Below are 12546 nucleotides of genomic sequence, written 5' to 3'. Positions count from 1 at the left end.
ACCGTGAGCGGCAGGAAGGAGGCTCCAAGTGCCCTGGCCCTGATCTTATTCTTCCAATCCCTCCTCCCTAGAGATGGTGGAGGTGGGGCCTAGTTCCTGGTCCCGAGCCTTCCCACAGGCCCAGTGAAGACCCCGCCGGCAGGAGGATGGCCCCACACCCTATCCGCGACGCGACGGTCAAGCCCAGGGAGGACCCCGCAAGCTCCAGCGGGAAGTGGGCTCCAGACTAGGGGGCGGGAGGCCGGCCTGGGCGGAGCAAAGGGCGCTCGGCCTCGTTGATTGGCCGCGGCTGCAGAGCTGTCTCTCTAGGATTGAGCCTTTTCTTTAGGGAGACGGGGCCTTGATTCACTCTCACCAATAGGGTTCAAGGAATCCGCCTCCCACCAGGACACTTCCGGCGGTGCTCTCCGCTCCTTACCGCCAAAGCTGCGGCTCTGGGCGCCCAGCCCCGGCGTATCCCGATCACTTCCGGGTGGTGCTCCACGGCCCCGAGCCGCGATTGGGCTACCGTAGATGGGGTACTTCCGGTGTCCAGGTGCTGGGTCCTTCGGCAGGAGGAGGAAGATGGAGCCCAGCACCGCGGCCCGGGCTTGGGCCCTCTTTTGGTTGCTGCTGCCCTTGCTTGGCGCGGTTTGCGCCAGCGGACCCCGCACCTTAGTGCTGCTGGACAACCTCAACGTGCGGGAGACTCATTCGCTTTTCTTCCGGAGCCTGAAGGGTGAGAGCGGGGTCCGAGGGGGGAGCGTGTGGGGGCCTGGGGTTGGTACAGCATCGAGGGCATTGACCACTCTCCTTCCCACTCCCTTTCCTGGAGCAGGCCGCCCGGGTCTGGCCTGCCGCTTGGCGTGCGGGTCCGCGATGTCTGCAGCAGGGGTTTCCCTTTGCGTCCCGTCTTCCTCAACTACCTGTTTTTTCTTGTCCAGACCGGGGCTTTGAGCTCACATTCAAGACCGCTGATGACCCCAGCCTGTCTCTCATAAAGTATGGAGAATTCCTCTATGACAATCTCATCATTTTCTCCCCTTCGGTAGAAGGTAAGGGTTCCGCGTCGCCCCTAGCACTGGGATTCGAGACCCGGGACTGATGGATTGCTTTCTTCTGGTTCTTGGGCATGTCCTGGGTCACAGGATGGGTTGCCAGTCCTGGACGCTGCTACCACGGAGATGAGGAAAATGCTCATTTCTGACCTGACCCTAGGAGGGGACATCTTTCTAAAAGACACAGCTAAGGATTGTGGAGTCAAGTGTTGCTGCAGACCATGGAACCCAGGGCCCTGCTGCTCTACTGAGAAGGGAGTTTACTCTGTAAAGGGCCTGATAGAAAGATGGAAAGGTCCTGGGTTGGGTTTGCCTGGGTGGAAAGAGGAAATGGCCTGTTATTAATATGGATTGCTATAAAGAGGCATTGTGCATTGTGGCAGTTGATCTTAAGAATTCAGATAGATTCAGGCTGGGCGCAGTGGCTCACGCTTGTAATCCCAGCACTTTGGGAGGCCGAGGCGGGCGGATCACGAGGTCAGGAGATCGAGACCACGGTGAAACCCCGTCTCTACTAAAAAAATTACAAAAAATTAGCCAGGCGTGGTGGCGGGCGCCTGTAGTCCCAGCTACTCGGAGAGGCTGAGGCAGGAGAATGGCGTGAATCCGGGAGGCGGAACTTGCAGTGAGCCGAGATTGCGCCACTGCACTCCAGCCTGGGCGACAGAGCAAGACTCCGTCTCAAAAAAAAAAAAAAAAAAAAAAAAAAAGAATTCAGATATATTCGGCCGGGCGCGTTGGCTCACGCCTGTAATCCCAGCACTTTGGGAGGCCGAGGCGGGCGGATCACAAGGTCAAGAGATCAAGACCATCCTGGCCAACATGGTGAAACCCCGTCTCTATTAAAAGTACAAAAATTAGCTGGGCGTAGTGGCGCACGCCTGTGATCCCAGCTACTCGGGAGGCTGAGGCAGGAGAGTCGCTTGAACCCGGGAGGCAGAGGTTGCAGTGAGCCGGGATTGTGCCACTGCACTCCAGCCTGGCGACAGAGCAAGACTCCATCTCAAAAAAAAAAAAAAAAAAAAAAGATTTCAGATAGATTCATGGTGGTCTCGGGCTGAAAAAAGAGCCTTAGCAATTATCTACCACCCCACCCCTCCTCCCATTTGAGGCTGGATAGATATGTCCAGCAGCCTTGCAGAGGGCTAGTAGTTTAACAGAATGAATATCTTGGCCAGATTATCCAGTTTATACTTGAGTATTCCTGTTTTACGAGGCAATCCACTCCACCACTGAACAATTCTGTTAAGAAGTTCTTTTTTTTTTTTTTTTTTTTTTTTTTTTTTTGAGATGGAGTCTCGCTTTGTCGCCCAGGCTGGAGTGCGGTGGCGCGATCTCAGCTCACTGCAAGCTCCGCCTCCCGGATTCACGCCATTCTCCTGCCTCAGCCTCCGGAGTAGCTGGGACTACAGGCGTCCGCCACCGCGCCTGGCTAATTTTTTGTATTTTTAGTAGAGACGGGGTTTCACCGTGGTCTCGATCTCCTGACCTCGTGATCCACCCGCCTTGGCCTCCCAAAGTGCTGGGATTACAGGCGTGAGCCACTGTGCCTGGCCAAGAAGTTCTTATATTAAGCAAATATTGTCTCCTGCCTTATTTTGTTCTTATGCTCCCCAGCACCTTAGAGAATAGATAGAATGCTTATCTTGTTTGGAGGCATAGCCTTCACATAATCATAGCTTATTCGGTTGTTTCTCCTCCAGAGTGAACATCCCCAGCTCCTTGGCTATTTCTCTTTTGCCATACTTTTTTGGTGAGCATGTTAGTCATTCTCTTATTTGCTTCAGTTTATCTTTTTCTTAAAAGACTCAAGTTGTCCCTGTTTGGGTAAGACAGGACTGCCTTCCTCCCTTCAGTTGATGAAGGTTAGGAAGTTCTTCATTGGTGCCTTGTTTGTTTTTTTGAGACAGGGTCTTGCTTTGTCCCCCAGACTGAGTGCAGTGGTGCGATCATGGCTCACTGCAGCCTCAACCTCCCAGGCTCAAGTGATCCTCCCTCCTCAGCCTCCTGAATAACTGGGACGTGGCTTCTTTATTCTCTGTAGTTCACGGGAGATTCAGTTCCACCAAGTCCCTCAAGTATTTTCCCTAGGCTTCTGTTACTTACTGTGTCACTCCCAACTCCCTTGCAACATGTGCTTTTGGAATTGGCTTTTTGGAGGCAAGATTAGTTAGGCAGATGTCACCCCAAATTGGTATAAGTTGAAATCTTCAGATGACTGGGCAGGTGAATGGAGGCTGCGGTGCAGTAACTGGTGTTTGCCAAGTTTTTGCTGTGTTTGAAACTTTGAAATAGGTACCTTACAGTGGACTGGGTGAGATCTTAAGGATAGGGAGTCTGCCCTGGAGGAGTTCTTTCAGTCTGTTTTTGAGGAAATAAAAGACCTGAAATGAGTTACCAAACCCTGTGTCAGGATGTAAGATGAAGTGGAGGCACTGTCAGCTTGTATAGGTCGGAAGGAAAGAAGCAGTGAATGAGACTGCTTGGGAGAGGGCTGAGAGAGGATACTGTTGGTGGGAGAAACAGCAGAGAGTGTAAAACAGTGTTTCCCAAACTTTAGTCATTTGCACACGTCCTTCATGGTTTTTACCATGTTATGTATCTCCTATGCTAATAACTGCCTAGTATTTTTCTTCAAATTGACCTGCTAAAAAAAAAAAAAAAAAAAAAAAAAAAAAAAAAAGGCTAGGTATGATAGCTTATCCCTGTAATCCCATCACTTTGGGTGGCGGAAGGACTACTTGAGGTCTCACTATGTTGCCCAGGCTGGTCTCAAACTCCTGGACTCATCTCTACAAAAAAATGAATAACATTAGCCGGGCGTGGTGGCGCATGCCTGTAGTCCCAGCTACTGGGGAAGCTGAGGTGGGAGGATTGCTGACCCTAGGTGGTCAAGGCTGCAGTGAGCTGAGATCATGCCAACTGCACTCCAGCCTACGCGACAGAGCAAGACCCTGTCTCAAAAAAGGAAAGAAAAGAAAACCTAAAATAACATTTTAAAAGGGAACCAATAGTGAGCCCAGAATTACCACTGGTACGTAGAAGGTAACTATAAATAGAATAAAAACAACACCCGTAAGTTCTAGCCAGATACTGCTGCTTGCTGAAGGCTTTGAACCTGAGGTTCCCTCTTGAAAAAGGAGATTGGCAAGCATTAGAAGTTCTAACAACTAGTATCAAACTAAGACATTCTCTTTGATGGAGAAAGCTTGAAAAATAAGGAAGGGGAGTAACTTTCTGTCTCTGAGATTCAAGGTTATTTAAAGCCTGCTTCCCGCATTTGTGTTGCTGCCTTTTCTGCCTCTGGTGGGGTGGGTTCCACACTCTGGAAGGTGCTGCTGTGGGAAATCCTCAGGCGTTCCTTGGGAGGAGGCTGCAGGGTAGGGTTCAGGGTAGGGGTTTGGTGTCTGCTCCCAGGGCCCTGCCCTCGTCCCATGACCACTGTCACTGTCACCCTCTCAGGTGTGTGAGTGCTGGCCTGGCTTCCCTCTCCATGCCCCAGTGGCTTCTTTGCCCTCTGGCATTGGAAGGCCCCCAGGTCACTGGCAGTCATGTCTACAAGGGAAGAAATTTTCAGTGATCCTCTATACCCGGGAAAAACTGGATCCCTGTTATAGATGGGGAAATGGGTTCAGAAGGGTGAAGGGATTTGCCTAGTTTTAACTCCAGGTGGTCTCAATTTCAAAGCCCGTGTTCTGTCTACTTTACAAGAGTTTCTCAACAGGTGCACTCTTGACGTTTCAGACTGGATAATTTTCTTATAGTGAGGCTGTCCTGTGTACTGTAGGGTGTTTAACAGCACCCCGGGCCTCTGCCCATTAATGCCAGTGGCCACTTCTCTGTTATGTGACAGTGAAGAAATGTCTCCAGACATTACTCTGAGGGGCAAAATCGGCCAAGATTGCAAACCACTGCACTGTGCCAATAGGCTGCTTTTGGAATGTCTAAGACTGCCTGGCCTCTCCGAAGGAGAGTAGATAGATGGCTTTTTGAATGTAGCATGAGAGGCAGAGGTAGAGAATACAGAAGCTTCTGCGTATGCCTGAAGGTCAGGTAAGGCGCTTTTTGTTTTCTGCTGAAGATTACCCCTCAAAAAACAGGGCTCTTATATTCACATCTTTACAAAGTCATTTCCACCTGCTACTGAGGGTCTACTGGACACACTTCTCTGTCCAGTCTCAGAAATTGGCACATCCATCCTTGCGGCTGCTCAGTCAGACTCCTTGGAGCTTTTCTAATGCCCCTGTCGAAGCATCAGCAGGCCCTGCGGCTGTGCCATCAGAAGGCGTGGAGGCCTGCTGCGCCTCCCTCGGTTGCTGCTCCAAGGTCGGCTCAGCACTCTTCACTGCCTAGATTTTCACAGTGGCCTTCTAACCCATCACCATGGCCACTCTCACCCTCGTACCCTAGTCTCTACCCCGCCGCCAGGATCATCCTTCAAAAATAGGAATGAGATCCTGCCAGGCCCCTGCTCAGAATCCTCCAGCGGCTCCCCACGGCAGGGCCCTCGTGTGGTGTGGAGCCCTGCGCAGCCTGGGCCCTCACTTCACTCGGCCTTACCTCCTGCTGCTCACTCCTTTCTCTCCAGCTAAGCCACACTGGGCCCCTTGCTGGTGACCGTACCCACCCACCTTGGGGACTTTGCACCTGGTGTTCACTATGCTGGGAATCCTCTGACCCCACAGACTGCCTGGCACACGCTTACATCTTCTCAGATGCCACTTGCAGGTCTTCCTTAAACAACCTTGGCACAAGAGCTCCCCTCCCACACTGTCCACTTTGTTTTTCTTCTCGGCTCACAAGAATTACTCATTTAATGAATAAGTGGATTACTGAGCACTGCCTCCATTACCTTAGGTTGAACATCAGAGTACACTTTGGGGAGACTCTGGAGCCTCAAATGGCCCCACCCAGTGCTCGTTTTAGATGCTTATGGCAGTAGTCACATGATCCAATTAATTGACCAAAAAAGGATAGGATCTCACAGTTACAAATGTTGGAAATTAATGAGCCCTTTTGGTGATCACTTTTTTAAAAGCAGTGTACTGGGTGGCTCTGTTGTGGATGTCATGGATGGAATCTGCAGGATTAATAGGGGAAAATGGATTAATGCCAGACCAGGGAGTACTAGTGTCAAGTGACGGCATCACTGGAGACGCATAAGTGCTCTTCCTCAGACCATTTAGACAGGGTGGAATTGACAGGCTCTGGAAAGTGGCTCCAGTGATCAGCATCACTAGCGTGAAAGGTGCAGGTGATGAGATGAAATATGGGCAGTATGGCATTTCCAAATGCGTATTTCCTATGTGACTTGAAATATGTACAGCTTACTTGACCAGTGCAATTAGTGGATGTTCGACTGTTTCCTCCAAACCTCCAGAAGTTTCTAATTCTGAGCCATAATTTTGAGTCTTCACGTTGGGAGGATGGGGCCTTGCCTGTTCTGGGATGTGGTGCGGGAAGCCTCTCCCTCATTGTGGCCCCTAGAGGGTGCTGCTCTGTGAGTGATAGTGGCTGCTCTGCCCTTCATGTCCCCTCCCTGCCAGTGTCAGAGGAGCAGGGAAAGGAGACCTCTGGGTCACTGTGGTGCCTGCTTTCAGATTTTGGAGGCAACATCAACGTGGAGACCATCAGTGCCTTTATTGACGGTGGAGGCAGTGTGCTGGTAGCTGCCAGCTCAGACATTGGTGAGTCCGACCTGGGAGGTTCTGGTGCTTTCCACTTCTCCAGGGAGTTGGAGAGCATTACAAACAGAAGCTGCCAAATTAGCATTCACTGGGTGGGCCTTAGCTGGGGAGTCAGTGAGGGAACTGTTTTATCAGTTCAGATTCTGACTCCTGGAGGCAGAATTACCACACTGCTGTCCAGGGGTCCATTTGGGGCTGAGCCCAGCTGGATGAAGCTGCAGGGCACTGGGGCTCACTGGCAGAGAGGGAGTCACAAGGAAGCCAGGACACTTGGCCCAAGGCCCCCCTGTAAGGGCTCAACCAAGTGTCTCTTGGGTCTGTGCAGGTGACCCTCTTCGAGAGCTGGGCAGTGAGTGCGGGATTGAGTTTGACGAGGAGAAAACGGCTGTCATTGACCATCACAACTATGATATCTCAGACCTTGGCCAGGTAATCAGGCCTGTCACCTTCCAGGTTTCAGGGACATATGGCAAAGCTCTGCTTAGGCAAAAGCCAAGAGGGCGTGAGGAGGTTCTCCCTGGCTTGGGGAACCTTTTCCTGACCACCCACCTTTCCATCCACTCTTTGCAGCATACGCTCATCGTGGCTGACACTGAGAACCTGCTGAAGGCCCCAACCATTGTTGGGAAATCATCTCTAAATCCCATCCTCTTTCGAGGTGTTGGGTGAGTGAGCAGGGAGGGGACAGCAGAAACCTGGGGGAAGAAGGGGTCACTTAATTTTTTGGGGAAATCATGCCAAAATTGTAATTCTTTAGGGGTATATAGATGGGATTAATTTGTTATATTAAGACTGAGTACAGTGGCTCACACCTGTAATCCCAGCACTTTGGAAAGGCCTAGGCAGGAGGATCTCTTGAGGCCAGGAGTTTAAGACCAGCCTGGGCAACACAGAACTCCTCTCTTTAAAAAAAAAAAAAAAAAAAAAAGTTGGCTGAGCACGGTGGCTCATACTTGTAATCCCAGCACTTTGGGAGGCTGAGATGGGCAGATCACCTGAGGTCAGGAGTTTGAGACCAGCCTGGCCAACATGGTGAAACCCCATCTCTGCTAAAAATACAAAAATTAGCTAGGCATGGTGGCGTGTGCCTGCAGTCCCAGCTACTCGGGAGGCTGATGCAAGAGAATCGCTGGAACCCCGGGAGGCGGAGGTTGCAGTGAGCCAAGGTTGTGCCACTGCACCCCAGCCCAGGTGGCAGAGCGAGGTTTGTCTGAAAAACAAAAACAAAAAAAAGTCAAACTCCATTGTTATATCAAGACAAGAGCTAAGTGGTTGGCAATTAAGAAAAAAGGATTCATTCCTGGGAAGAACTGGCTCTCGAGGATCCCATGTCCTTGGGCCAAGTTCCTGGGGCCAGTGCTGGGCTGCTCTCGTCCTGCTGCAGGATGGTGGCCGATCCTGATAACCCTTTGGTGCTGGACATCCTGACGGGCTCTTCCACCTCTTACTCCTTCTTCCCGGACAAGCCTATCACCCAGGTAAGGGCTTCACAACCTTGAGGCTTCAAAATAAGAATGAAGCAGAACAGCACATTTGGCTGAGGAGGAGGAAATGACAAGTTGGTGGGGTGGGGCATGGGCGGAAGCTGTGTGGTCTCAGGCTCCCCCTTCAGGTAGGGCCAGGGTCGTTTGGGTCTGGCCTGCTATCCTCTTGCTCGGGAGGCGTGCCAACTTTTCCCTTAGTTGGAACTGCTTGGGTCACAGCCTCGTTTTGTTCCCAGTATCCACATGCGGTGGGGAAGAACACCCTCCTCATTGCTGGGCTCCAGGCCAGGAACAATGCCCGCGTCATCTTCAGCGGCTCCCTCGACTTCTTCAGCGACTCCTTCTTCAACTCGGCAGTGCAGAAGGCGGCGCCCGGCTCCCAGAGGTAGCTGCTGGGAGGCTTAGGGGCTGGGGATCCGGGTGGTGCGGTCTGTGTATATGGTGAGGACTCAGAAGGGAAAGGAGACAGCTTTCAGCTAAAAGTGTCAGAGGATGAGTGTTTCAGGTGCTGTCAGATTATTTCAGGGCTTTATTGCTATATTGCTGGTATTGGCACTTCCAATTTTTTAAGGTAGTGGTGACTTATCTAGAGATCCCTAACCTCCACCGTTCCTTTTAGAAATTTGTGTATTTGTTATGCAAATGACACCCAACCACCCATATCTTTTTTTTTCCTGTGTTCCCTTTAACCATGAGTCCCTAGGTGCCCAAGGCCTACAGGCAGAACTTCGCTAGGGCACTGTCATGGTGGACATGAGTGGTCCTGCCCATCAGGCACCACTGGAAAGGTGGCTCTGGTGCCCAAGCTTCTCCTGTTTCCCTCCTGCAGGTATTCCCAGACAGGCAACTATGAACTAGCTGTGGCCCTCTCCCGCTGGGTGTTCAAGGAGGAGGGTGTCCTCCGTGTGGGGCCCGTGTCCCATCATCGAGTGGGCGAGACAGCCCCACCCAATGCCTACACTGTCACTGACCTAGTGGTAAGAGATGCTTGGGGTGGGAGGGCCCAAAGGGTTTGCCAAGCTGACTGAGCTTAGCTCCGAAGCACTTATTGAACACTTCTGTGCTGGCCTAAAGGGCATAAATAAAGACGAGTAAGTTAATCCCTACACCTAAGCATGCCAGGTTAGATGCAGAGCCTGGCATGAAAACTGATGTCCTAATAGGAGCACTTCTTTTGAAGAGGTGTGTGTATTTGCTGTGGGGGGCACCAGTGGGAGGGGCTCACTGATTAACTCTGCCCAGGAAGTTGGACTTAATAAGAGAAACGACGTTTTGGTTAGGTCATTAGGATGAATTTGTTAGGCAAGAGAAAGCGAATATGGAAGCGTGAATGCTTCAAAGTGCCTGGCACATGCCGGGGCAGGAGGGTGGTTTGGGTCCAGACTTTGATGGGCCATGAATACTGTGTGAAGGAATTCGGGCCTTCAGAGAAGAGGCAGAGATGCTGTGTTGGGGGATTAACTTTGCTGAGGAGAGAGACTGGTTACCGATCAGGGCCGGGTGGCAGGGGCATCTGCAGGTCTTCTGAACTCCTGGGCGTTCCTGCCATGTTCGTCGGGTGGGAATTAAGTGCAGCTCTGCCTGCAGGTGGTGGAACGCCTCCAGTCATGGCCAGCCCTGGCTAACCTGGCCTTTTATCTCAGGAGTACAGCATCGTGATCCAGCAGCTCTCAAATGGCAAATGGGTCCCCTTTGATGGCGATGACATTCAGCTGGAGTTCGTCCGCATCGATCCTTTTGTGAGGACCTTCCTGAAGAAGAAAGGTGAGTGTAGTTCCTGCACGAGGATGCTGCCAGAAACGGCCCCAGGCCTCACTTGCTCTCGAGGCCCAACCAGGAAACGCTCTGGGAAACCCCTCCTGGTTATTCTTGTTGGTTCTTCCGCAGGTGGCAAATACAGTGTTCAGTTCAAGTTGCCCGATGTGTATGGTGTATTCCAGTTTAAAGTGGATTACAACCGGCTAGGCTACACACACCTGTACTCTTCCACTCAGGTAAGCACAGGTGACAGCCCCTGATTTCAGCTAGCACATGCCCTGCCTGGGCTCTGCAGTGGCCAGGTCCTGCCACCTCTGTCCTCCTGCAGGTATCGGTGCGGCCACTCCAGCACACGCAGTATGAGCGCTTCATCCCCTCGGCCTACCCCTACTACGCCAGCGCCTTCTCCATGATGCTGGGGCTTTTCATCTTCAGCATCGTCTTCTTGCACATGAAGGAGAAGGAGAAGTCCGACTGAGGGGCCAGAGCCCTGGGACTCCGCATAGCATGGAGACGGGGCGGGGAGGGGGGTTATTAGGATTGGTGGTTTTGTTTTGCTTTGTTTAAAGCCGTGGGAAAATGGCACAACTTTACCTCTGCGGGAGATGCAACACTGAGAGCCAAGGGGTGGGAGTTGGGATAATTTTTATGTTGTTTTTCCACTTTGAATTGCTAAGTGTTACTTTTCATATGTGCAGTCACTCTCATTTCTAAAATAGAGACGTGGCCGGGCGTGGTGGCTCACGCCTGTAATCCCGGCACTCTGGGAGGCCAAGGTGGGCAGATCACGAGGTCAGGAGATTGAGACCATCCTGGCTAACACGGTGAAACCCCGTCTCTACTAAAAAAGTACAAAAAATTAGCCGGGCGTGGTGGCAGGCGCCTGTAGTCCCAGCTAGTTGGGAGGCTGAGGCAGGAGAATGGCGTGAACCCAGGAGGCGGAGCTTGCAGTGAGCCGAGATCGTTCCACTGCACTCCAGCCTGGGCAACAGTGCAAGACTCCGTCAAAAATAAAAATAAATAAATAGAGACGTTGCCCTCAAACTTCACCTGGCCCCCGTCCTGCTTTGCTAACAGCTGTGGGTGGGGGTTGCTGTTTGGTGATGACTGGATACAAAATCCTAAGTGGCTTCATGAAATTTTGCGTAGGACTGGACTGTCTCTAACTGTGAAATGATGGTTCTTCCTGTTGGATAAATCAAAGATGCCATCTTAGGCATCGCTTCCGGGTTCTTCCCCCTCCACTTGGTGCCCCCTAAACCCACCAAGCACAGCCTGCCAAATAAGCAACCAATCAAAAGGAAACACCTCCTGCTAGCCCTGAGGTCCCACCCTCTGACCAATCACCACATCACCCTAAAGGACATAAATACTCAGCCCCAGCAGCTCTCTCTCTCTCTCTCTCTCCCCTTCTCTTTGTCTTCTCGCACGCTGAGCCTCCAATAAAGATGTCTTGGCTGCCACCAGTGTCGTCTCTGACTAGCCTGTCGCCCTTCATTTTGGTGCCGTGACTCGGATCGGGATTCCCCACCTTTAGGTGGGACCCCGATCCCCTTCCCAGGCTCAGTCTAGACCTCCGGCCAGCACTCGCCCATTTTCCTGTTCGTCAAACTCTCTGCCCAACACTGGCCTCATTTCAGTAAGCCCCACCCCTCTTTCATCCCCCGAGGTCTACCCAAATCGCCTCACCCCCGGCCTTCAAGGCCGCAATAGACCTTGGCGAGCCCAAGTCGACCTCGGCCCCCAGGGAACAGAGTTTTCTCCCCTCCTCGCCTCCTCAGCCTGAGTCTCCTTCCTCTCTTTTATCTCAAAAACCCTGGTACCAGGTGACCCATGGCCCTCGACCTCTCAAAGGCCTATCAGTCCTTTCGTTTCGGTGACGATCGACTCAAAGGACCTGATTCTTAACGTGGCAATCAGCTGACGGGATGCCCTACCCAGCCGCTTGCCATAAAAATCTCCCCTCCTCATAATGGGAGGCTCTGCATCCCTGCCGGCCGACTCTCCATTACAATGTCTCTTAAATAATCTATCAACTCTTGGTCTTGCTGCGGACCTTAAACCTAGGCACCTAATAACATTTTGCACACAAAATTGGCCTACCTATCCCCTAGATAACCAAAATAGGTGGCCCACTTATGGGTTCTTTGATCTCAATCTTCTCCAAGATCTGTACAACTACTGCGAGCGAACAGGAAAATGGGTAGAGATCCCATATGTTCATGGCTTCTTCCTCTTATGGGACAAGCCTAACCTCTGCCTCCACTGCAAGCCCCAACACCTCCTTGCCGCAGCTCCTCCTTCCGCCCCAGACTTTGACCCCGCTGACGAACCTCTGCCATATCACCACCCTCAGCCCCACCCTCCGGCCGCCGCCCGGCCACTGGCGGCCCCGCCCCTTACCACTTACCCCGACCTTTCTTCCCCTTCCTCCGCAACCTCTCCAGCTCCCTCCCCTCTGCTGCTCAGCCCTCCCACCACTCATTCGAGATCCCACCACCCCATCCTCGCCCCACTTCAAGAAGTAGCAGGAGTTGAAGGCATCGTCCGAGTACACGTTCCCTTTTCCATGGCTGATCT

The 12546-nt window shown here is 52.0% G+C and overlaps 1 protein-coding gene across 2 annotated transcripts; it reads left to right on the top strand.

Annotated features, from left to right (window-relative positions):
* The first annotated feature begins 370 nt into the window (after positions 1–370).
* On the top strand, positions 371–10993 carry DDOST (dolichyl-diphosphooligosaccharide--protein glycosyltransferase non-catalytic subunit). 2 transcript variants are annotated; one of them, XM_003271560.2, is made up of 11 exons: positions 371–718; positions 924–1034; positions 6638–6724; positions 7050–7153; positions 7295–7389; positions 8109–8202; positions 8445–8593; positions 9038–9185; positions 9852–9972; positions 10096–10202; positions 10295–10993. In XM_003271560.2, the coding sequence occupies exons 1-11, from the start codon at positions 514–516 to the stop codon at positions 10442–10444; spliced, it is 1371 nt and encodes a 456-aa protein (XP_003271608.1). In that variant the 5' UTR covers positions 371–513; the 3' UTR covers positions 10445–10993. The 2 variants fall into 2 exon arrangements, with proteins under 2 accessions (XP_003271608.1, XP_030661401.1); XM_030805541.1 differs by lacking the exon at positions 6638–6724 and having other exon boundaries at positions 418–718.
* The last annotated feature ends 1553 nt before the right edge of the window (positions 10994–12546 follow it).

This window comes from Nomascus leucogenys, chromosome 24 (genome assembly GCF_006542625.1).
Source record: "Nomascus leucogenys isolate Asia chromosome 24, Asia_NLE_v1, whole genome shotgun sequence".
In the NCBI taxonomy this organism is placed as follows: Eukaryota; Metazoa; Chordata; class Mammalia; order Primates; family Hylobatidae; genus Nomascus; species Nomascus leucogenys.
The sequence above is the reverse complement of the archived record's forward strand: the minus strand, read 5'-3'. Positions and strand labels throughout refer to the sequence as shown.

Bases quoted from the DNA above. Each gene is read 5' to 3' on its own strand.
- DDOST (XM_003271560.2), top strand. From the start codon at position 514: ATGGGGTACTTCCGGTGTCCAGGTGCTGGGTCCTTCGGCAGGAGGAGG. The intron at 6,725-7,049 runs GTGAGTCCGACC...GGGTCTGTGCAG, and splicing joins AGCTGCCAGCTCAGACATTG to GTGACCCTCTTCGAGAGCTG. The intron at 8,203-8,444 runs GTAAGGGCTTCA...TTTTGTTCCCAG, and splicing joins CGGACAAGCCTATCACCCAG to TATCCACATGCGGTGGGGAA.